At 41.4% G+C, this 23,180-nt stretch overlaps 1 protein-coding gene and 1 long non-coding RNA gene across 2 annotated transcripts; one reads left to right on the top strand and one right to left on the bottom strand.

The window, feature by feature from the left end:
* The first annotated feature begins 6,413 nt into the window (after window positions 1–6,413).
* LOC134350687 (uncharacterized) lies at window positions 6,414–12,567 on the top strand. Its single transcript, XR_010018965.1, has 3 exons — window positions 6,414–6,524; window positions 9,094–9,736; window positions 10,875–12,567. It is a non-coding gene; the product is annotated as an uncharacterized LOC134350687 (long non-coding RNA).
* Window positions 12,568–12,795: 228 nt separating this feature from the next.
* Window positions 12,796–15,973, bottom strand: foxa2 (forkhead box A2). Its single transcript, XM_063056235.1, has 2 exons — window positions 15,558–15,973; window positions 12,796–14,808 (listed from the first exon to the last, which is right to left on the bottom strand). The coding sequence occupies exons 1-2, from the start codon at window positions 15,642–15,644 to the stop codon at window positions 13,609–13,611; spliced, it is 1,287 nt and encodes a 428-aa protein (XP_062912305.1). The 5' UTR covers window positions 15,645–15,973; the 3' UTR covers window positions 12,796–13,608.
* Window positions 15,974–23,180: the final 7,207 nt, after the last annotated feature.

Below are 23,180 nucleotides of genomic sequence, written 5' to 3'. Positions count from 1 at the left end.
CATCCTGAAACTGTTGTTAAGCATAGATTCACCCCTCACATTGCTCGCATCCTTACGGAGTCCGCAGAATTGTACTGCTATCCGGTTTTCTTTCGTTAACATATAGACCTGTGAAGCACAGAATACTTAATACACACTGGCGCGCGTACACACACACACACACACACACACACACACACAACACATACACACACACACAACACAGACACACAAACACACACAAACACACACACACAACACAGACACACACACACACACACACACAAACACACACACACACACAACACATACACACACACACAACACAGACACACACAAACACACAAACACACACACACAACACACACACACACACACACAAACACACACACACAACACACAACACATACACACACGCACAACACAGACACACACAAACACACACAAACACACACACACAAACACGCACACACACACACACATACACAACACATACACACACAACAGATACACACAACACACACACAACACAACACACACACAAACACACACACACACAACACACACACACACAACACACACACACACACAACACATACATACACACACACACAACACACACACAACACATACACACACAAACACACACACACACACACACACACACACACACACACACATCAACACTGGCGTACATCTACACAAGTATTTTCGCAAAGTGCGGATCTCCCATTCATATGTGAACACAAACGCATATTCAACCAAACGATACAAACTCGCACGCACTCAACAGAAAATATCCGCTCAAGCACGCAAGCAAATGCATCAAGGTTAGACTTACATAGTACACAATACATATACAGTCAGATCATACAAACGCTCACAAAAAGCGCAAACACTTAGGCACACAAAATGAAGCACATGCATTAGTGCTCAGATAGGGAGGAAAGCTGTACAGGTATACTTAGTTAACATGGAATTTCACGGTACCGGCATGATAAATCATTCACAAATTCCCACAAGGCGCAAAAATTGATGCAAACTCTTACAAATATTTGTTCATAATCACAAATACATCTGCACAAGGATATATACGCAGCATGTAGTGTCGCAAAGAGCGTGCGCGCGCACACACATGCACTCGCATGCACACACACACATGCACTCACATGCACACACACATAGACTCACATGCGCACACGCATACACTCGCATGCACACACACACATGCACTCACATGCACACACACATAGACTCACATGCGCACACGCATACACTCGCATGCACACACACACATACACTCACATGCACACACACATAGACTCACATGCGCACACACACGCATACACTCGCATGCACACACACACACTCACATGCACACACACATAGACTCACATGCACACACACGCATACGCTCGCATGCACACACACACATGCACTCACATGCACACACAGACTCATGCGCACACACACGCATACACTCGCATGTACACACACACATACACTCACATGCACACATACACTCACATGCACACACACATAGACTCACATGCGCACACACACGCATACACTCACATGCACACACACATACACTCGCATGCACACACACGCGTACACTCGCATGCACACACACACACACTCACATGCATGCACACACACACACACACAGAAAACTAATACTAACGCATATATGAAAACATAAAACTGATACTAACACATATATGAAAACTCACGCATTAATACAATTAAACAGAGGGACAATAGTCCCTGACACAATATGCACCCCAACGCAGGACTAGTTCACGCACTCCCAAACACAGTCTACATCAGCGTGTATCTGTATCTAATCGTGACACTATTTGCATGGTGCAGTTTTAATGTGGCAACATCGAAACTGAACAGCAGCCAAGCTTTGCACACCAGAAAAGCAGAAATATCAAAAGGAATTCACATGCCAAAGGCACCACCTGTTCGTTACTAGGCTCTTATCCTCAGCACAGTGTATCAAAACCCGAGCTCAGATTTAGTATCTCATGCAAATTAAATTATTTCTAAGAAGCTTACATAAACCACGTCCAAAACGTGACCAATCGGTTAAATAAGAGTAATGAATATGAACCATTCCATCCCTAATTGCAAACGTTTGATGGTACACAAGCCTGGGCTTGTCACCACAACGAAATAAACTATTAGCGCAAAATCGAAGGGAGACCCGAGAAAGTGAGATTACCAGTGAAGTTTTACGAATTACTCCCAAGTTAAGAATGGAAATAATTACATGTAATACCATTCTTAAAAATAGAGTGCAACTGCACAGTATTCTTGAATTCTCAAACCATCCAGGAGCATCCCTAACACACGCCGCAAACCTCCTCTCCCCCCAACCCCCTCCACCACCACCCATCAAATGCCTTGCAATTTTTTTTCCGTGGAAACGATATTACGTGGCTGGTCAGGAATACAGTTTAGCAGTGAGGTGTTGAGTGAAGCTGATTTCTCTTTATCAATTTCTAGCAGAGGCGTCACCGCTACCCTGGCCGACTGCAACCGCGACAAATCAAACGCCAGTAACTCAGAAATAAACGGTCAATAATGTGGTCTCGAAATAATCCATCAACTCCCTCACAGCAAATGGAAACGAGCACTTTCTAATATCCTTTGGTCTTTAACCAAAAAAGGGGAATTTCGTTGGATATCGGTGTAATGATGCTTACCTAAAACACATGTGATATGTATTTCCATCGTCTTTTAAATTGGCGGTGATAGTGGGGGAGGGGGTAATAATGTCCACCTTAATGTTAATAATAGTGTATTTAAATAGTTATTGTTTCATTCATTTAATTATGGTTTCATCCGTTAAACCATAGCTTATAAATTTGCAATATGCAGAATATCGCAACAGTCGCTCTTTGAATATCTGCAGCAATAAATACTTAGATGTAACTGTTCCTATTTCCACCTTATCAATTAAAAGCCATAACTTAAAAGGAAGATAAGATATACAAATTAGCGCTGTGCCATATTCCGACGCTCTACAAGCAAATTGTAATTATTACTTAGAAAAAGCAATGTAGAGTGTGTGTTGAGTTCAGTGCAGAATCTGTATAAGAGCTGCCTATTGATATCTCACTGTAATTTTCATCACTAGAAGTACTCTTTAAACAATTCTCATTTCACCCACATTGAGGCTACAGGCCACATTTTCGCTATCTCAGACTGTGGTGTGTTTAAAACAAACAAGAAATATTTCAATATTTTTAATTTAAAGCACTCTCTTTTTCAATTCCATTCTCTTCCTTCTCGCCTTTGTTATACGATTCTCTTTAAAGTCGTCAGGACGTTAATAGTTCTATTTATCGTTCTGCACAAAAAAATTACTCTTTAATTACCTTATTACCAAAAGGTCAAGTATAGTTAGCGGGGCACGATGCACTGGTGCATTCGAAGCGCATTTGAAGCTCGATATGCTTAAAACAAGGCCATAAGTCTATTTTAAAGCGGCGTCAACTGCTACGATTAAACAAAAATGTATCAAGTAATTGATAATATTATCAACGAGGTTTTTTTATTTTGAAACACAAAAACGCATTTTTAAAACAGTAAAAGAGAAATGAAACTGGTGCCATTTCATCGTTAACGCGTTTCTCCAAGTTGTAACTGTAGAATTCATTGATATTGATATTAGAAATGCATAATTTCGCAGCGGCGAATGGAAGTGGTGGACTGATAACCTTCTGGATGGTGAAGAGTGTAAAATGGGAAGAATGCATGTAAAATGCTGGATGTTCTAATGCAGGTCCCGCTTCCTCGCCGCGGTTTTAATGTACTGTGTACTAACGACTGCTCCCGCTGCGCAGATAGAGGATTAGCAATATTTCAAAAGAAAGACCAGTTAATGCGGTATAGTGTGAACTGTCCCACCCCTGCAATAGGCTAAAGCGGAATTACAGCTTGTATGATTCGTCTCCCCTCAGTCTCCCGGGAGACTGCACAACTTGGGTGTTCCCGAGCACGGTTAACCAGTTAAAATTCGAGATCACCCATTCGACTTTACAAACTTGGTTCCAACTTCCAAAGCTCACAGACCAGAAGTACTTTATTGACGTCGAGTTTAGCATTGTAAATTGTTGTGGAAGAAAATTGTTTATACACATGCAGAAGAGAGCAAAGCCTCCAACGATCTTGCATTCCTCGTTTATTTGTAATTAATTATGAGGAGCGGGTTTAAACTGGACGCCCGTAGTAGAAAAAAAAGGCAGTAAAATGTTGTTTTTAACCTGTCTCTCCATTGACCATCGACTGTTCTGAATTTCACAAAGGACGATTTTAAAAGTGGTAATAAACTAAGTTTTAGATCTGTAGTCTTTAATGTTTGGAGCGGGCAAGATATGAGGCAGCTCCGGCCATAATTCCGATGCAGACACTTACAGATTGAGTCTAAATGTTTTGGCCTCTTACTGAAGTCGCTGCTATTTCTCGCCTTTGAACCCAGCCGAGAAAGTGAGAGAGAAAAAGATGTGCTGCGACATTTGCAAATTACATGTAGATAAAGTAACTAGTGCAAAATGTAATTAAATTGCCCCGCAGAAGTAAACGGATCAAGCAGGCCCTATTATAGGCGGTAGCTGTGTCGTGTTGCCACGACAACAGTAAACCGTCCGAGCTTACCGTCTATAATGTACCAAGTCTTAAACGAAGGCATTTTGGAGCCTCGTCTGACATTTCAAATCTTTCTGTGAGAATCTCTGCAGATTTGATGTTGTGGATCGGATGGGGATTCACAATGCACTCCACCTCCCCCGCCCCCAATGGATTTGCTCTCCGATACAAATACCGCCACATTATAACCTAATTAAACTCCTCCACCCCTTCTCCGCGAAAGAGAGAGAAAAAAACACCCGCTCTTCGTAGAGCCCGTTTTCTGTTCCACTTAGCACCATGGTTGCAAGATATGTCTGGACAGAAATTCTCTGTTTAGTGCATTGAAGGGTTAAAAAAAGAAATAACTCTGCTTTTGAAGGTATTACTTTGTTCTTTTCGTTGTCCGGGAACTACTCTGTTTTCTTCTTTTGGACTAATTAATGCAATCCCCATCAAAAGGTATTAGAAGTTCTTTGGTCCTAGGCCGAAAAGAAGCTTGGCCAATAAAATCGTAATATATATATTATCAACGTTAAACACAATGTAACGTTAATTGTTCAGTAGAACCCCAAGTTCACTGCTGCAGTTTTACACTATCAGATATGTTTCCCCTTCAGAAGATCGGTGTTTGATTCTATCCAGATTTATTTCGAAATTCGATTGACCTTTTGTTCATTATCGGAGATCGTTTTAAAATTAAATCGCCCCGTTCTCACAAAATATTACTGTTAAATTTGCGACGTTAACGGAGGGGTGGGTGCGTTATTAAATGTGGAAAAACGGGTTGCTTTGAACTTAGATATCAAAAGGCCAGTTGTGTTTAATTCAAAGCTGGAGTGGGCTTGACAAAAGGTTATTCTCCGTCAAAGGATGTGAAATGAAGTACGTGGGCATACACTCATTTAATGACAAGTAATTGACAAATCCGAAGACTCGCATTACTAGAGGAATAGAACTGTATTAATTATTTAACAACGATTACCCTTTCAGCGTGTCCTGCACAGAAGTGGTCATGTATTAAAAATATGACATGTTAAATCACACTTGGGTGCCATAGAAAACGAGAGGGAAAACACGGCAAGATTTCTACTGTCGTCCGATACCGCCGGAGGTTTAGAAACTAATTATATGTTTCCTGGTGTAAATTCACCCTCTGGAAGTTTGAAAATGTCATATAGCATTCTAGTATAGCTACAAATGGCGATAGAGAGATAGATGTTTAGATAGACAGACAGACATAGAGACAAGAAACAGTAGGTGCTGGAATATGGAGTTTTTTTTAGAAAGACTAAGAGAGAGACAGACAGCCAAGTAGACAGACCTCCTAGATGTGGGAGGTTTCCTAGAGACCTAGGCTGATTCTGGTTCTGTGGGTTCTGAACTGACTGATGAGGCCTATGCGGGATTCACAGACTACGAAACAAGTAGGACAGGAAATGACCGGCAGAACGGACGATATGGCGGTTTGGGAGATGCTGGGGCTCTTTCCGATGTTTACTGTGGGCTTCTTTGTGCCCAATCAATGGAACTGTGGTCCCGAATGCCCCTCTTCCATTTGATCGTGTTTGGGTACCAGGGATTCCCTGAAATGTCCGTGGGGAAATCCACACTTTTTAAGGAGACTCTGAGAACATTAGTGATTTTTCACAGTGTCGCTTTGGTAATGTTATGTCATGACGGAGCTCAGAACGGGGTTGTTTGCTCCCGTAATCTGATGTTGATCATACCAACTATGTGGCCGTTTTATCGGAAGCAGCTATTGGAGCCAATGGTAGGGTAGGGCGTTCCGGAGTTCGGAGTTCAATTCCGGCGCCGATCTGTTTGGAGTCTCCATGTCCTCCCCGTGGAATGCTTGGGTTTTCCCCGGGTGCTCCGGTTTTCTCCCACAGTCTAAGGATGTATCGGTAGGTTAATTGGTCATTGTAAATTGCCCCTGTTTAGCTTAGGGTTAATCGGGGTTGTGGGGACGCTGGGGAAGCGTGTGTTGAAGCGCCGGAAGGGTCTACTCTGCGCTCTATCGCTAAATAAATCGCCAGATAGATAAATAAATAAACGCTTTTCTAGCGAAAAGGAGAAGGGTACTTGCGAGGCCATTATTGAGGCATCTCTTCGATGCCTGTGCCAATCGGTATCAGAAACGTGCAGGAGCATAGCGATCATTGCTGCCCGGTAGATCAGGAGCCTACTGCCATGCTCAAAATATCAGTAAATAACTGTTAGGGAACAGGAGTGGGCCTGTTGTCTTAAACACCAATGAGATAGTGTTTAAAGGTATCCTGAATCCGCTCGCTCCGACCCCATACCCTGTGATAACTTTAACTGTGCAATCTCAATCGATCCTGTAATTAAGGGAACAAGCAATGTTTTGCTTGTGGAAGAACTAACACCCTGATTGGTTGGATCTTGTTCTGGTTATTGTCCCTGTTCCGGATTCCTGTTATAACGTTAGATTGACTGAAATAAAATTTGATTCTAAATTTTTGGGAATGCTTGACCAAAGTTCCAAAATGCCTCATTAAAATAACCTGTGTGTTTCGTTTTCGAATATACAGTACTGTAATATATTACTAAAAGGCAAATTTGCCTATTTATCCGTCATTTGAGAACCCACTGTCAATATTATTACAAGATGGTTATAACGTAAACGCGCTTGTCGTTCTCATTTATTTACTTCCACTCGGACAACGCAACATTATAGAAATTAAAATGTGGCGCAGAGTGATAATATTTTAGGGAAGAGAATGCCGTTGGTTTCATTTGCGCCCGTGTCGTTGCTTTGGTGTGATTAATATGGTCAGACCTATTGTGTATGGATTGATTTCCACGTATCTCACTCTGGTTTGATGGGTTTCCATATATGTTTAATCCTGCTGTGACAACGCCGCTGTTTACATGCGTTTTCCAGGTGAAAACATTAGTTTTATATTCTACCGGCCGTTTTAATCACTTTAAAAAACATAAATCAAAACGATATCTCAGAGAACGGTGAATAATGAGATGGCTGTTCAAACATCCTGGAGGCTAACTTGTCGAATTTTGTTTAGAAACTCCAGACTAACAATATTGCAACGTAGAAATTAAACACAGCGTACTTTAGCGCTCGCATTGTAATCGCAGCGAATATATTGTTATCCCAAAGCGTAAATGGAAACCGTGCATGATAACAACGGATTGATTAGCCAACAATGTTGATAAATCATTGTAATAAAGCTTTTGTAATCACCGTACACCAGCAAACAAATTAATTTCCTTCCTAGATTTTAAACCATCTTTAAAGGCGAATAAATAACGGAAGTACAATGGGGATTAGAAACATTCAGACGTTTCGGATTATTATGTTTTCGCTGCGAGACACCAGACTCTCGAGTCTGTATTTTCAAATGCAGCCGTAAAATATACATTCGTCAAGGAACGGCATTTTAAGATTTGGGATGTCAGAGTTAGATCTCGTGTTTTCTCTGACGATCACACAGTAGACAAATTCGATTTGTTTGTTATTTGAAGTTCTCTCCATATCGCTCGCATATCGGCAAACAGGAGCCGTCTTCCCAATCTTTACTATACTCTTCCTGGGTTGCTTTCTGCTTCACCATTATCTAACTACAGTTGCCTTATCGGTTTTAAAATGATTCTCGGAGCATTGTTCGCAGATAAAGCAATCTTCAATTCCCCGAGCGCCACTTACTTGAAACAATGCATTTCGCATCACTGGCCGATTCACCAAAAGATGGATGTCTTGAAAATCTGTTATCTTCAATTATCTATGCATCCATCCTATCTCCATTGTTTCTAATAGTTGTACCCATATATCTCATTCCAATTGTCTACCCAACGTTATATATATTTATCTGACCTCCATTAACAGTTTTATGTCTGCCTGATATATTCCGGGTCTATTTTTGATTCAATTCGATAACATTAACTCTCAGGAGTGAACATTGTTCAGTTATTAAATCCAATTAAAAGGGGCATCCTTTCGTTATTAAGTTTGTCTATTTATAGATGTCAATGGAAGTATTGTATGCTCATTTTTATTTAAAAGCACTAGGGACCCAAATAGCATATTAAAGGAGAATAGCACTCCTTTCGAAAATAAGTAACTTAGTTGATTTACATGACTCACAGACAAATGTAATACTTGGCTGCCATCAAATTGAAAGCATCGTGTTGCAAGCGAAGATGCGAACACGTTTATTGAATGCACGTTGAATGGTTCGTTGCATTTGATTTCAATTTGATCACAAATCCTATTAAAACAAACAAAAAAGCAGAATAAAATAGAAAATGTTATTTTCAGTTACGATCTTAATTTAATAGCTAGACCCATCATATCGCTTTCCACTCACAATCTACATAAATTTCAACAATAATAGTTTGTTCGAATAGCTGACAATGGCGAGAGAGATTTAGGATCAGTTTATTCGATATTAGCTGGGATATTTTTAAAACCTTAAATGAACGTGCATTTTGCAGATAACGTACCTGGAACTTGTGGATCCAACCACGACGACAGTCCAACTCATGGAGCTGCGTTCTGACTGTAAAGAAGTCGAAGCAATGCTGGATTATTTGAGCTCAACACAGCCAGTGTTGACTTTAGCACAAAGCAAAGATTTCACTGCCCGGCTAGGACCAAAATGATTATTTTACTAAGATATTGATCGGTGTCATAAAATTCCTTTAAACACATTGCACGAAAAATTAGAAAATAACAGATACCTGTGGAAACTGATTGAAGTGTGACGTGCAGTAGAAAGTATGTTTTCGTATTTACTTTAACCGATGTATTTACCGACCACATGTAACATGATTATTAATATGATTATTAAAATCAGCATATAATGAACAGAACGTGGATAGAACAGAATCGAAAACACTGGAAGTCTTTAATATTGGAACCTATGATAAATGGCAGCGCACGGGTTCTTGTAAATGAACACGCCTGTGTATGTGTATATCTGTGTGTGTGTGTGCGTGTGTGTGTGTGTGTGTGTGTGTGTGTGTGTGTGTGTGTGTGTGTGTGTGTGTGCGCGCGCGTGCGCGCGTACTTTTGACTTGTGAAAATGTGTGCGTGGTTGTGTTTTACTAACGTTTCTCCATTTAAAATGATACGTGGGTATGTATATATTGCTCCTATAATTATTGAACTTGCCCACTGTGTAATTATATCGTTCAGCGTCAGAGTTCGATGTAATACGGCAACTTATCTTGCTGGATCATTGAAGTGAGAGACATTTTTAAGTAGTTTAAAAACGACCCCCTGACAATGGTCCTGTGATGTGGAACATGCAGGTTAGAGCATCGCATTCACATGTCTTTGTCGCCGGTGTTGGCTCATTTCTAGCCGTATTCTTTCTCGCTCCGGGAGGCCTTTATGTGATAATGAAACAAATTTCATGGTTGGTTCGCGACGTGTGTGTCCTTGGAGCGAGATACAAGTTGTTCCTAGGCGATTGCAGTTGCAACGGTGTGTTGGAACAATGTGGAATTAGAAGGGGATTTAATGTTGTTATTTTTGGTCGAATAGAACGCCATACACTTCGTTGGCGCGTGGGAAAGCATATCCGGAATTGGAAAATGACAGCAATCTAACCCAGTACCTTTTTTTAAAAAAAAACATTGCATTTTCACTGTTTAGTTTTGAGATTCGCCACTGTTAATTCCACTTCTTAAGTTTACGCAAGGTTCTGAAACCTAATCCTAATACACTGGAAAGTAGGAATTTTCCGAGCTTTCTCTTGATGGTCTTTCGAGGGCAAATGCTGTAGGATGTGCCTTTTAAATTCATCGCGGTGTCTGCTAAGGAAGCGTGCAGCTAGTCATCGATGATCACAGGTCTAATATCCTTAAAATGCTTGCAATGTCTCACTGGGGAAATTAGGGTTGGTTGAAACAACTGCGAGGCGTATTGTGGCATGACTTATACTCTTTGCATAAAACGTAGCCGTCACCGATCGAGGTCTTGTTCTTTGGGGTTGAGATGCGTTTATTTGGTGAACAGACTGAATGAACATGTAGAAATAACCGGGAGATTAAGGCGACCTCCTGAAGCTTGCTGTAGACCTGGATCTTGTATCGTTGCATTGAAATTTGAGTTAAATTGCAAGGCCCCAATCCAATTAGATGCGTTCGTTAAAATCTTTGCTCTAGAATTTGTGTTATGTTGGAAGGCCCCAACCAAATCAGGTGCGTTTGTTAAAATATACATGTTTTAGCTTCTTAAATTGATATTATGCTTTGTCCCCAATCTTCAGGAGGCACGACGGATAAGCTCGTGCAAAATGCTGTAAAATTAAAAAATAACAGCAAACACAAAATGCTGGAGCAACTCAGCAGGTCACGCAGCACCTATGGAAAGGAATAAATAATCGACGTTTCGGGCTGAGACCCTTCATCGGGGCAAAAAAACTTTGTAATGCCACCTAATTGTTGGATGCTTTGCAAACTGACATCAGTTTTGTTCAAAACACTGATATATTAACATTGATATACTATCATACAATTCCATACAATTTGTATTTTGAACGGTGCCTAGGATGACGTAAATGGGATATTCGCTTCCAGCACCGGATTTGCGGATGATGTAATTCAAATCTTTATTTTCATTTTTTAAAATGAATTGAGTCTTTGGTGTTTTCATTTCTACGATATTTACACGTCAGCCTAAATAAGCGCAGATCAAGACGCGAGCTAACAAACGTATATCTTACTCAACAATGATGCCAGCCAAGAGATTGAATGAAACAGATAAGAGAGGACTGTCCCTCAGTTAGAATTTCATACCAGCTCCAGAATTCTACCTAATAGGAGTACAACTATATTAATTAAGCGCAGCCCAAGTTAAGTTAATGTAGCTGAACTTCATGAGGTCAAAATTGATAACCATCACCCATTTAGCAGCTTTATTTTAAGCTGTTTGATATGTCGGGAAAGGTAATTTTAATTTTAACAATTGAAATTATTTCACGCCTCCCACTCTTATAAGATACGTTACCGAATTACGTATTGCAAGTTTAAATAAGAAAGTTGCCAGATTAGTCGAACATTTCGTAATTAAATTAATAGGGACTACAATAGCAACATTATAATGGGATTTCGAGATCCAGCATATTGTGTTAACATTTTCAATTGCGGCTATGTTTTTTGAACGTCCATTGTGGTTAAGTGGCCCTATTTAATGAAGCAATTATATCTGATCTCATTCAGCTGATGTAGGGAATTCAATCAGGCCCATAGAAACTAACCCGATTATCACCTGAATCTCAAAGGTTCAGATACTGTGCGTGTACCAAAATATAAAGATTTTCATTCCAATATAACCATCTTTTCTAAATGCGGTGGAATAGCATTAATATGCTTTTCATATTTCCACTCATGCAAGCATGAAAATATTAGCAGACGTAGCGTATCAATTGCGTAGCTTCTTGGGAGAGCAAATGTTAAACCGTGCTTATATAACCGTGAATTAATACGGAGCATAACTGTCAGTCAACACTAACTGGCTCTCTATATTTATGCAAGTTAAACATTCCCTTTAAATGTCCTTTACACTGAAAGAGGGGTAACGCTTTCTCTGATTGGGAAACCTTCGCCATTAAAAAAAACAGAACCAAAGACAAGAGAGAGCAGACTGACCAACCCTTTACCTGGCGCCAAACTGCTTAGTTGCAACAGCACCGTGACAGAAAAAATAAGGATCGACACAGAAAACCCTTGTAACACTAATTCCAAAAAAAACCCCACACAAAACCTCTTACCTATGGAAAAACACAAGGTTATTCGACCAAAAATTCTCGGCATCAGACTATTGAGGTGACCCCGTCCATTTTTAGTGCAAGATACGCGGTTCCATCAGTCACCCCGAAAGCTGGGATTATTTGGCCTGGTATCAACCGGTTAGCACCGTCTGACAGTATGATTTACAAGAAAAAATGAAATTAGGAAACATCGAACGTACTTTTACATCCGATTTGAGTGCTGAAAGTAACTTTTGAGAGCCAAATTCTTTGGTACTTAACGTTGGAGCATCGAAACCACGCTGTTTTGTTGATAAGGAAATCCCTTTTAAATCTTGTTTTCATCGCCTGATGAGATGGGATTGAATAGTATGAACAATGTGCGAACAAATCTTTAAAAAAGCATCACAGATTGTTATATCGGAGGAAAATATGTTCGTTTATTTGTGTGTTTTTATTACACTTGTCTTTATAAAATGTTAACATTTCAACGCGAAAGAGAAAAGTTTTTTAAAATTTCTTACAAGGGAAAACAGAAGAAAAAAATCCTCCGTACTAAAATCTACAGTTTTAACAATAAATTAAGTCACTTTCAGGTCGTGTAGCAAAAATGGGAATTATGAAGTCGCCGGCTCCCAGGATCACGGAAAATTACCAAAAGTGCAACAATTTGTGAACAATTAAAACTTTTCGCTTAAGGGAGCTAACGGGTCAGCGAGAAGTCTTATCACTGCAGTTGACAGAATTAGTTGTGTACATCTAACACTTAACACTTCTTTCGAATATATATTCTGAAACTTCGGTAGTCTACTACCAAAACAGACGTTTACAAGCCATAAATAAAGCATACACAAACCATAAATTACTTGCAGATTCTTTTTTTTGTTAAAATGGCAGCTACCTTCCTTCGAAGGGTTTTTTTTGTTGAAAAGGAAACGATTGCTCGTTTTTGTCGTCAATGGAAAGTTGCACGGTGCATTTAAAACTGTACACAGAAATATCATGGTTACGTTGCCTTTATTCCGAACCCCTCTGCACTTAAAACAAAACATTTAAACTGGTGCTCCCCGCACAATACAATCCAACTCGTCCCCTCCCTTCACAAAAAAAAATATCGCTAAAGAACTTGACATCTAACAGGTTGAAAACATAAAAAATATTTTTCGAATGCTTGGCCACAAACGATGTTTTTTTTTAATTATTATTACAAATATACACAGTTGGCAAAGTCCTTATGTGCGTGGAAATATTTTTAAGAGGAGTTCATAATAGGTCTTGAATACACACCTTGGTAGTAGGACGTGTCGCTCGCTATAGCCGAGGAGTCTAAGACCGATTTGGAGGTCATTGGTAGATTGGCAGACATTGGGGAGTTATAATTCGAATAATGCATCACCTGTTCGTAAGCCTTCAAGTCCATTTTGTGGTGCTGTTGCTCGGAAGACATTAAGTTGTTGATTGAGAACGGGTGGTTGAACGAGTAGTGGTGATCCGCCTTAAGGTGACCCTGGGCTTCCGAAGGGATGTGAGACAGAACCGAGTGGTGCTGGTGGTGCATCAAGTGTTGCTGTGCTTGCGACACCGCGTTGCTGGCATGAGTGTGCTCCGGGCTGAGAGCCGAGCTTGGCTTCAGATCCATCATGGACCTCTTCTGCTCGCTGCCCGGAGAGCCGCTTGAATGCGGGGATTCATTGCCGGTACTGCTCTCCGAGCTGCTGCCGCCACTACCGGTGGAGCCCGCCTCCGATGTTTTCCTGTTGGGATCCTGGGAGTTTTTAAGCGCTTGCTTCTTCTCGCACTTGAAGCGCTTCTGCCTCCGCAGGTAGCAACCGTTCTCGAACATATTGCCAGAGTCGGGGTGCAGGGTCCAGAATGAGCCCTTGCCCGGTTTGTCCGGGGACCTAGGCACCTTAAGGAAGCAATCGTTGAAGGACAGAGAGTGACGGATGGAGTTCTGCCAGCGCTGCTGGTTCTGACGGTAGAAAGGGAAAAGATCCATTATCCACTGATAGATTTCACTCAGGGTCAACATCTTGCTGGGAGATTGCTGGATGGCCATGGTAATGAGGGAGATGTAAGAGTAAGGCGGTTTTGCGTGGGTATAACTACGGCGGTAGGTCTTGGGGTCCCTGGATCTGTTAAGATTGGATTGACCATATATCGGGCTCATGCTCATATTGGTGTAAGAAGTCAGGGCGTTCATAGATCCGGCCTGAGCGCTTATTGGACTCATGCTTGGGCTAAGGGCAGCCATCCCGGCTCCCATGCCGTTCATTGCCCCTGCTCCAGGAGACATGCCAGTCATTGCCGGGCTCATGCCGGTGCCCACATAAGACATGTTCATGGATCCCGCTGTCATGTTGGCTGTGGTACCCATTGCAGACATACTCATGTAAGTGTTCATGCTGTTCATTCCAATCCCCGCATTCATGTTGCTCACTGAGGTATACCCCTTGATAGAAATAAAATAAAACAGGATTAATAATATGGAACGACTCAAGGCGTTAAACTCATCACTAATCTTAGTCTACTTTGATATCCGATGTAAAATATCCTTTACTCTATTAACAGTATTTATAATCATCAAAGGGGCACCTTTGTTGAATTGATTGTTTTTTTCCCTTGGAAATAACAATTCATCCATCGTCCTAATAATTCTACTAAAGAGGCATTCATCTGCTGACTAACTAATGACAATGCCTTTTTATGAATTATATTGATTCTTTTTACAATTTTTATCTTAACCTCTCGAATAATCAGAAGGATTTGTTTTAAAACAAAATAAAAGATTACTATATTATGATGGCAATTTATCATAAACGATTTCAGCAAAGGTATACACCATAAAGCCCAGAGGAAGATAAAGAAAAAAAATAAAAAGCCGTCGCGTAGTTAATAAACTTCGATTAATATATCGAAGTGAGGAGGAAACCCAACATCTGGATTTCCGTAAATAATACGGAATATAATCTCCAAGCACAGAAAAGTCGAATCAGTTATGTCTCCTGCGCTTTATAAGTATTTAAATGCACAACTGAAACTTTATTTTAGCCAAATAGAACTTTGTTTAAAGACTATTGCGTGCAAATCGAGGAGGAATTGGAGGCGCCGCAAGTCAATATTTGATCACAAAGTTAATATTATCTTAAGGCTAATATTATCTTGTACATAAAGAGGATTGCTTTTTGTGCCGAAACCTACCTCGGGCTCTCCATAGTAGGAGCTCCAGTCTGTGTGTTCATGTCCTTCCATTTTCACTGCACCCAGCATGTTGGAGGTAGAATGCATTAGGGATCGGGAGCAGATAGAGAGGGTGAGAGAGAGATAGATAGATAGATAGATAGAGAGAGGGAGAGAGAGAGAGAAGAGAGTGACAGAGACAGAGAGAGAGAAGGGAGAGAGGGAGAGGAGGGAGAGGGGGAAAGAGGGATAGAGAGGGAGAGAAAGAGAAAGAGAGAGAGAGAGAGAGAGAGAGAGAGAGAGAGAGAGAGAGAAGCGTCTGCGCTTCTGCTAAAAGAAGATTCTGGGCGACGGATCACCCCCTGTGTCGGATTGCGGAATAGGTTATTTGAAAAGTGCTGGCTCCTGGTTTACTGCCGCCCAAAGCGATCCAGAGGCAGCTCGTGATGACAGTGGCTTGAAGTGACGTGGGTGGCTGGCGGTGAACTGTGATATAGCTGTGTGCGCGCCACACCAACCTCCAATCCCAATTTCTTTGCAGCCTATTTGAATAATCATCTCACACCTAGGCGTGAGTGCATTCGATTCTGCCCCTCCATTGTACACCTGCCAACAGCATCAAAAGGCAACGTTTGAATAGATTCATTAAACCTTAATCCGATTTGTTCCATTAATAGCAGAATTTAAAAAAACTATTTCAAAGTTACTTCTTTTACAAGACTGTTTTTGTTTGATTAACCGCACTATCCAACACATAGTGGGATATTATTGACTAAGTGTTAATTTATGGATCGAGAGGACGTTTTATTTTTGAGCCGAGTTCAATCGCTGTCATGTGTAGTTGTGTCTAGTCATATGGGAACGAAAACTTAATTGTTGGTTAACAAACCAGGTCTGAGCAGACTTATTTTACCTCACTGGCCAACCAAATTCAGAGTGCCTGTTCTAACCAGCCCTGGCGATAGGCCAGTGTTCAGTTTGGTCTCTTACAAACTAACATAAGGAGAAAACGTTAGATTTCGAGGAAAGGAAAGCAAACAAACATTGGGCGGGGGGAGGGAAGAAAAGGTAAAGAAATTCGTTAGAAAATTAAAGTTCACACATGTTGTCCTGGGCCAAGGATTGGCTTAGTTTGTCTGCGGGATGGTTTTGCGTTATAAGACTTAATACAAGAATACACAACGTTATAACACGGGCCAACATTCCTCGCTAAATTCAGACATGGTCTAAACTGCCGCAGAAATGCTGGTAAAACGGTGACTTACTAAGTAAAGCTTGCAGCGTTAAACCTTCAGTAACTCAATTACTTTGCGCACGCGCACACACGCATACTATATATTCAATTATTATATGACATATATAGTCATTATGCTGTTCAATTATTGTATTATTTGGTTACTTGCAGTATAATCAGGTAATGTTTGTACATTGAATAAATTCCACGTGCGTATGTTTATCAACAGAAGTTTAACGCATCTACTAACTTAAACACAAAAGAGTCTGCCAAAACATGACTTTATTGGAGGCCGGATTAGCTGATTTTTTTTCTCTCTGTATATGCACCGCCTGCGGGCTCTGTGGCGATCCTACATCACCGCGTGGTTTTAGCAGACAACAATAAACAAAAATAGCACTCAGTTTATTGACCGTTTCGATCGCAGTTCAGTCAATTTTGATTGGGGGTGGGAGCTTCCTTTCGCCATCAAAGGCCGTTGTTGCATCTTGCTTCTGTGTGAAGCATTACTTGGAAAAGGAAAACTCTGATCTCAAAACTCCGCTGCCTTGCGGTTATACCCACTCATGCAGAAGGCTACGGGAGTAAACCCCAAGGAAAAATCCGGAGCTGGCGCCCCTACTTTGAGTTCAACGCGAACTGGCAGCACCTGCGACGCCCGAACTGTATCAGTCACTGCCGTTCCTTTGGATTCATCAGCGGCGTGGAGAGGGGGAGTCCGCTTCGTGGACAACGGCTTGCCCTCCATATCGTCGGGCTTGCGCATTGACTTCGACGCAAAACAGCTAGAACGCAACATCCATGGCCGACCCCAACCAACGGAGAGGGCTTTAAGAGCATTATTTGTAGAATGTGCAACTCCTGCGAACAATGGGAGTCATACTGCAGGCTGCCACTTTTGCTCTGTCTGAGGAGATCTGTATAAGAGTGGCTTTATCTGTAGTAGAGCCAAGCGGTGAAAGGTCAGCGACCTGATACACTGACTTTTTCTCTCTCCGCAGATGCCGTCTTAAATACTTCCGGCATTTCTATTTCAGAATTCCTGCATCTGCGAATCTCTCTTTACTTTTTGGCGGAATATGCAATATTAGGAGAGTTCGGGGTTCACATTCGAAAACAAGTAAAATCAATGTTTAAGATCTTGGATGCAACTTGTCAGCCAAGCTTCATTATATAACTATAATTACACCCTACCCATCCAAAGGGTGTGAGACGGTCTCCGAGAGAACGTTTCCCAGCAAATAGCTCTAACGTGCCGCCGAGCGCAGAATGAATATGAGCCTCGATCATATCGAATGGCGGGGCAAACTGAGGGCCCAGGTGATACATTCATGTTCATATTCGACACTAAGGCCACAGCTCCAACAAGATAACGTTAATTTACCCCGGTCAGTCGTAACTCTCGCAATCCTCAATATAATCTAATTAATATTGGAAACAAATACAAATATTCGATAATCTGGGATTTTTTGCCTGCAAAGTCGCTTCCAAACTCAATGCAAGTGGGATCGGAAGATGGGGCAAAGATGGGATATTCCTGAGCGTCCGGTCTAATTTAAGTGACTGGTTTAAATTTACCATTTTTTTTGTGATCTTGTACTGGTCTTTCCAGTCCTGCTTTACAAATGGCTCTTTGTTCCTTGTAAACGGCCAATAACTTTGGTACACGGAGTGTATACAGATCTAAAAGGTCAGTTCTACCAGTTCTGCCGTGTGTCATCGCGGCCAACCCGTCAGGTTGAACAAGCGTGACCAGAAGTGAGGAGGAGGAGGAGCGGTTAGTCTGCAAGGTGAATGTTCACTGTGAACTATCTCGTTTAGCCGAGTAGTCCCAAAGCTGCACAAACCTCATAGTGCGGATGTACAGGGTAAAGGGTGTACTGTTGTTCCTTTATTTCTGTCGACCCAGCTTTAACAGATATATGGAGGAATTTAAGGTGGGGGTTATATGGGAGGCAGGGTTTAAGGGTCGGCACAGCATTGTGGGCCGAAGGGCCTGTACTGTGCTGTACTATTTTATGTTCTATTTGCTGAAGTCGTTTTTTTTACAGAAGTTTTATGCAAAAACTACTTCGGTTGTTTGCTGACTCTCTCTCACTTTGTCCCAAATGTTGGAGGTTTGCTTTAACTTCGTTTTCCACACATATGTAAGGTGGATTGAAAAGAAAGAGCCTCAGACAATGTTACAGAAATGACCCCGGTACGAATTGCGTTGATACGGATTGTGTACGTTTACTGTAAATTACTGTATTAACCGCAATCAAGGAATAAACATAAATAAAGGTTGGCCGACGGCTCCCCCCGATGGTTGGCTGCTGCTAATTCGGACACTGAGCTGCTGAATGCGCCACGACAGTTCAGAGCCGTAAATACGCGCGGTTCTCATTTAGAACTTCGCGTTTCGCAATTTAGGCACATTAGAGAAGAACCGGGGCTAATTTTGCAGTATAATGGGTTCCAACAACTAAAAGAAACAATTAAAAGTCGGTGGGGCTTATGTGAACAAAATAAGAGGGAAAATGTGTCTTGTGGCCCCCAAAATAAATCCTAACAAATTCCTAACGAATGTGGTGGTCTTTATTGGTTCAACAACTGGAGGCTTTTAAAGAAGCATTTTTGGAATATTTAGCGAAAAGAGCAGCTAGAAAGCACATAAACACCATTACGTTTGCTGTGAAACCTTTCCCATTCCCAGGGTGTTACACCTGTTTGTTGATGTTTTCAGCATCAACCAATTTCCTGATGTACTTTAGCTTCAGTATAGTGTGACAACTACAGTATTTTCTTGTCGTTTCAACGAACAACCCAGCCTAACTGACTGATGTGCTAGGCACTGGAGAGAGTTATTGGAAACCCTTTTCACTTTCAAATGCATAGCAGAGGCAAAACTTATTATTAAAGTTACTTTTGATACTTTTCTATCAACCTTTCAGACAATGAGTTCTATAGTCACTGTAAGTTGCTCTGGGAGAAACCTGCCTGCTTCTATTGTTGCCAAGTTTCCTTATTTCCCATTTCATTTCCTTTCTAGGGGCCAGGAGATCGTTCATGAAGTGTGGTGGATACTAAACTAACTGAAATCTGATTTAAATATACTTTAGAATTCTACCATTTTCCCACGTGTCAGCATTATGTATTGGTATTGTTTTATTATTGTCACATTTACCAAGATACAATGAATTGCTTGTCTTGCATTCTGTTCATGCAGATCAAATCACAGTGCATTTAGGTGGAACAAGGTAAAACAATAACAATGCAGAATAAGGTGTAACAGCTCTAGAGAAAGTGCAGTGCAGGGAAACAATAAAGTTCAAGTTTGTAACAAGATATTTGTGAGGTTAAGAGTCCAATTTATCATACAAGAGGTCCATTCACGAGACTGATAACAGCAGGATAGAAACTGGTCTTGAGCATGATGATACATACTTCCAGACTTTTGTATCGTCTTCCTGATGGGACCGTGGAGAAGAGAGAATAGCAGGTGTGGTGTCTTTGATTATGGAGGCTGCTTTACTGAGGCAGTGAGGTATAGGCAGGGTCCATAGAGGGGAGTCTAGTTCCCTTGATGTGCTGAGCTGTGTCCACAACTTTCTGCAGATTTTCGCAATCACAGTCAGAGCTCAGTTGCCATTCCAAGCAGGTATGCATATCACATTTTATAGACTTTTTGTCATGGTCTGGTCTGTAAAGTCCACATTCCGGTTCATGGTCCGGTCCGTTGATCCATATTCCAGGTTTTCCGGTTTTCCCTTGTCCGGTTGTGTGCCTTAATTGAGGCACATGATTCTCATTTTGGGCTGGCTACATAAATAGCTCCTGGGTTTGGCTTCAGGTGCTAGACTGTTCCCTTCCCTTCCCCTTCCTTCTGAAGCCTTTGCCTGAAGCCTTGGCCTGCAGACTTGCCTGCAACCTTGCCTGCGTCCTCGTCTGTAACAAGTTCTACTGCTGGAGCAAGATTGAAGCCTTGCTATGTCTAGATAAGAAACTGTCTTTTGTTCTTGGGAACTGTCTCTGTGTCCACACCATCGCTAGGTAGGTCCAGCCGTTTGCCACTACCTAGTGTTGGGAACTGTCTTGTCGTGTTCAGTGTTCTGTGTATGAGTCCCAGCCCTATATCCTGTTCCCAATGAGTGGTCCTGGCTCTGTGTTCTGCATCCCTGCCTCCCAAGATTACCAAGGCTCTGTGTTCTGCGTTCCTGCCTCCCAAGATTACCAAGGCTCTGTGTTCTGTGTTCCTGTCTCCCAAGACCAAGACTCTGTGTTCCAGTCCCCAAAGTCCAAGCCTTAGCTTCGTGTCCTCATCCAGTTCTGGTCCCATGTCCTGCCCAAGAGTCCCGTGTCCTGCCGCCATGTCCAGTCCTGCTGCCTTGCCACGTCTTGTCCTTGCCTGGATCTGGAGTCTGAGCCCGAGTTAAAACCCAGGTTCCGGGTCCCTGTCCAGTCTCTGGCTCCGAGCCCTTGTCCAGGTTCCAAGTTCTTTGTTCCTCGTCCAGGTCCCGCTTTCCTAGTCTAGTCCTAGCCCAGGTCCTGTATGCTAGTCTCGTCCAGGGCCTGTGTCTTGTCCAGCGTCATTTCTTCCCCACTTCCCTTGCATTCTTGACACACCTTGTCTTGTTCCGAGTACTTCAGTGTCTGTGCCTTGCATTTGGGTCCACCACTAGCGCCCCCATTATGACACTTTTATATATCAATGTTAATGAACTTAAGGTATCTAAAGTACTTTTATTGATATGCCATCGCTATTATAATTTTCTAAATGTACAGCCAATTTGTATCTAATAAGCTTTTACAAAGAATATTGATTTTACTGGATAGGTTTTAGCTATTTTGAATGTGGATTGACATCAGCCAGGGTATCATTCGTACTTCTGCTGGGCTTCTTTGGAATAATTTCAATGGAACTTCTACATCCATCTGAGGAGCAAATGGTTTAAGGTCAGTTTCATGACTGATTCAAAAGATGTCAGCTTTATCAGTGTGGCACTCCTTTGTACTGTTCTTGTGAAGTTGGTATGGAAACACCGATGCCCAGCCCTGTCCATCACAGGAAAAATCCTCCCCATAATTGAGCACATTTACAAGGAGTGCTGCCACAAGAAAGCAAAATCCATCATCAAAGACCACCCTCATCCCAGGACATGCACTGTTCTCACTATTACCTTTGGTCAGGAAGTAAAAGAGCCTTGGGTCCCATGCGTTCTGAAGCAGTTATTACCATAAAAGCATCAGATTCCTGAACCAGCATGGATAACTTCACTTAACCTCAACACTGAACTGACTCCACAGTCTCACTTTCAAGGACTCTGTAAATTTGCTCAAGTAAATATTGTTTATTTATTTTTATTTTTTTTATTATTTGCACAATTTGTCTTCTCCTGTACATTGGTTATGTATGGTTTTTCATAAATTCTATTGTATTTCTTTATTTGCTATAAATGCCTTCAAGAAAATGAACCTCAAGGTAGTTCTGTATATAGTGACATATACATACTCAGACAAGAGCTTTACTTTGAATTTTGAACTTTGAACTTTATGCCGGCCTCTTGGTTAGTGCTCAAAACTGATTAAGGTCTTGAAACGATAGTCAGGCCAAAGTGCTACATTATTTTCTCAACATTTTCTGCTACAATTTCTGCTTCCATGAAGTTATTAATTTAATTGATCTTAGGGTGGCAGTGACTTGACTCCAGCTAAAGAGGGGTAGAGAAGCACTCTAGAATGTTAACTTCACTGCCACCACTGAAAGTGAGTGAAAGACTTCAGCTATGCATAGTAGCACTGTGAAGCTCTTCATTCTTGAAGAGCATGACAGTGTTCACCTGTATTTCAAACAATGATAATGCAGCTGGAGATGTAGTATTCTTTATCCATTGGGCTCAACCATAAACAAAATGTTATTAAAGTTTGGGGTTGGGGTAATACCAAGAGTATTCATCAGAAGAATGGCTTTAAGCAAGTATATAGGGAGAGGAAATATTTAGTGGGATGTGGGCAAATGAAACTAGATCAGGCAGAAAAATAGTTCAGCATGAATAATTTGCACTGTCAGGCCTGTTTCCCTGCTGTATAAATCTATGACTCCAATGCTGCTGTTGTCAGTGACACAGGTCCCCTCTATAGCCTCATTAAAGTGACCAGCTCAGCTAGCTTACAGAAACTGCATTGCTGTATGCAAGGAGCAAGGAGCAAACCCCACAACAGGATGGGAAACACTAGTGTTGAATCCCCAAAATATGGCAGCCATTATTTTTGATTAATCATGAATATTAGTCGTTTAAACTCGGCATGGACATGGATTTGTTAACTTCCTTGCCTAGAACATTGAAATCATAGAACATAGAACCTAGAAATATACAGCACATTACAGGCCCTTCTGCCCACAATGTTTTGCTGACCATATAACCTATTCT

This window comes from Mobula hypostoma, chromosome 8 (assembly GCF_963921235.1).
Source record: "Mobula hypostoma chromosome 8, sMobHyp1.1, whole genome shotgun sequence".
NCBI lineage: Eukaryota > Metazoa > Chordata > Chondrichthyes > Myliobatiformes > Myliobatidae > Mobula > Mobula hypostoma.
Note: the sequence above shows the minus strand (reverse complement) of the source record. Positions and strands in the feature narration are given on the sequence as shown.